The sequence below is a fragment of the Anolis carolinensis genome, chromosome 3, assembly GCF_035594765.1.
Source record: "Anolis carolinensis isolate JA03-04 chromosome 3, rAnoCar3.1.pri, whole genome shotgun sequence".
NCBI classification, from domain to species: Eukaryota; Metazoa; Chordata; class Lepidosauria; order Squamata; family Dactyloidae; genus Anolis; species Anolis carolinensis.
The window spans coordinates 76,532,573-76,534,335 of NC_085843.1; the positions used below are offsets into that span (position 1 = coordinate 76,532,573).

The following is a 1,763-nucleotide window of genomic DNA, read 5'->3' on the forward strand; positions in this document are numbered from 1 at the left end:
AGAATTGGCCGTCTGCAAGGCCGTTGCCCAGGGGATGCCCCGATGTTTTGATGTTTTACCATCCTTGTGGGAGGCTTCTCTCATGTCCCCGCATGGAGCTGGAGCTGATAGAGGGAGCTCATCTGCGCTCTCCCCAGGTGGGATTCGAACCTGGCAGCCTTCAGGTCAGCAACCCAACCTTCAAGTCATGAGGCTTTAACCCACTACTTCGCCAGGGGCTCTGCCTTGATATTCTGGGTTATATGGCTGTGTGGAAGGGCCCTAGGTGTCTTCATCAGTGTTATCTCAAGTCATTTTGCTAAAAGAGTAAGTGCTGAAAATACCTCTTCTTCCAAACCAAGGCACATAGTATTCTAGGTCAGCCAAACTATTTTGGTATCTAAGACGGACGATACTATAAGTCTTTTTCTTCTTTCCTGACATTCAACATACAATAATTTTGAACTAAATAACCAGCAGTTTGTTGCACTTTCCTGACCCCAAATATCTGCTTTGTGAGGAAGATCAAACAGCCACTCCAGCATGCCTAATGGCATAATTAGGCCTATCTATTTGTCCACAGATACTTAAATCATCTATTCTGATTTATTCATTTATTCAAATCCATCTACTTCAATAGACTTTTATGAATACAACATCACCATGTTTAAAATAATCTTAAACTTGGTTCTTTCTCCCAGTTTATTCTTTCCATTTTTGCTCTAGAATGGTAAGTAAGGAGATGAGTGGGTCTGCAAATGCTGTGCATCAGTTAGCCAACTTTCATTTAAAGATGACCAGGAAAGTTAGGCAAACTTATCCAAGTAGTAGTTTTCCCATCTTCGCACTTTGTTAACAGCCACTTTCCACTTGTTTGGGCTCATCTTCTCTATTCCCTTTCCAATCAAGTCACTGAAGAGGATGCACTGGTATGAGTAGCTCCTCTCCAAGGAGGTCAGAGAAAACTCCTTTCTGTTATTGATAATAAACCATTTCAGTGAAGACCAGGCAGCCTCCATTGGGTGAAGATAGCTAAAAGGGAAAGGCACAGAGAGAACTTCATGACCTGTTGCATTAGCAATCTCAGGGCAGCATTTGATGCTCAGTAAACCAGGTGAAGGAGGAGATGGAGGGTCACTCAACTCCACCTCCTTGCTGGACTCTTCAGTCTTCCCTCTTGACTGTCTTCTTTCTCTGACTACAATGGCACACTTCCCATAGTTGATGGCCAGAAAGTCACAGAGTTCCTGAAAGACACCTTCTTGGTACCCTAAGGATAAGTCATCCCTTAAAAACACTCTGTATTTCCATGGCACCCAACCTTGGCTGTGCCCAGCATGTACAACTGTCCATATGGGCCAATTGAGAGCATATTCTTGAAAACCCTTTTCACCTGTTATTAGGCTTTCCGAAAGATCTGTTTCTCCTAAATAGATGGTGTTGTAGCCATTAAACTGCAGATTTCTTAGGTCTTTTAAGTATTGCAAACACTGTTTCCTTGAAGCTGCATCAAGGGAACTCCTATGGATGATGTGCTTTAAGAGAGGATTTACAACACGATACATCTTAGACCAACTGATAAAACTGAAATGCACATAAAGTTCTGATGACGTCTAGGACAGTGATGATCTCACAATGGATCTTTCTTGCATATGTTATTCAACTGTATTGAAACAAAAGCTGAGCAATGCATCTACAAGTTTCTGTGGCTAAAATCATGGAGAAAAGTAATTGCAGTGCTGTTGTAAAATACAAGTCTCCTTTTACTTAGCTCAACCACCAGT

General features: G+C 42.1%; 1 protein-coding gene across 1 annotated transcript; it reads right to left on the bottom strand.

Annotated features, from left to right (window-relative positions):
- Positions 1-667: 667 nt before the first annotated feature.
- c3h21orf140 (chromosome 3 C21orf140 homolog) lies at positions 668-1,559 on the bottom strand. The gene has a single exon (XM_008107542.3). The coding sequence runs from the start codon at positions 1,542-1,544 to the stop codon at positions 786-788; it is 759 nt and encodes a 252-aa protein (XP_008105749.1). The 5' UTR covers positions 1,545-1,559; the 3' UTR covers positions 668-785.
- Between the last annotated feature and the right edge of the window lie 204 nt (positions 1,560-1,763).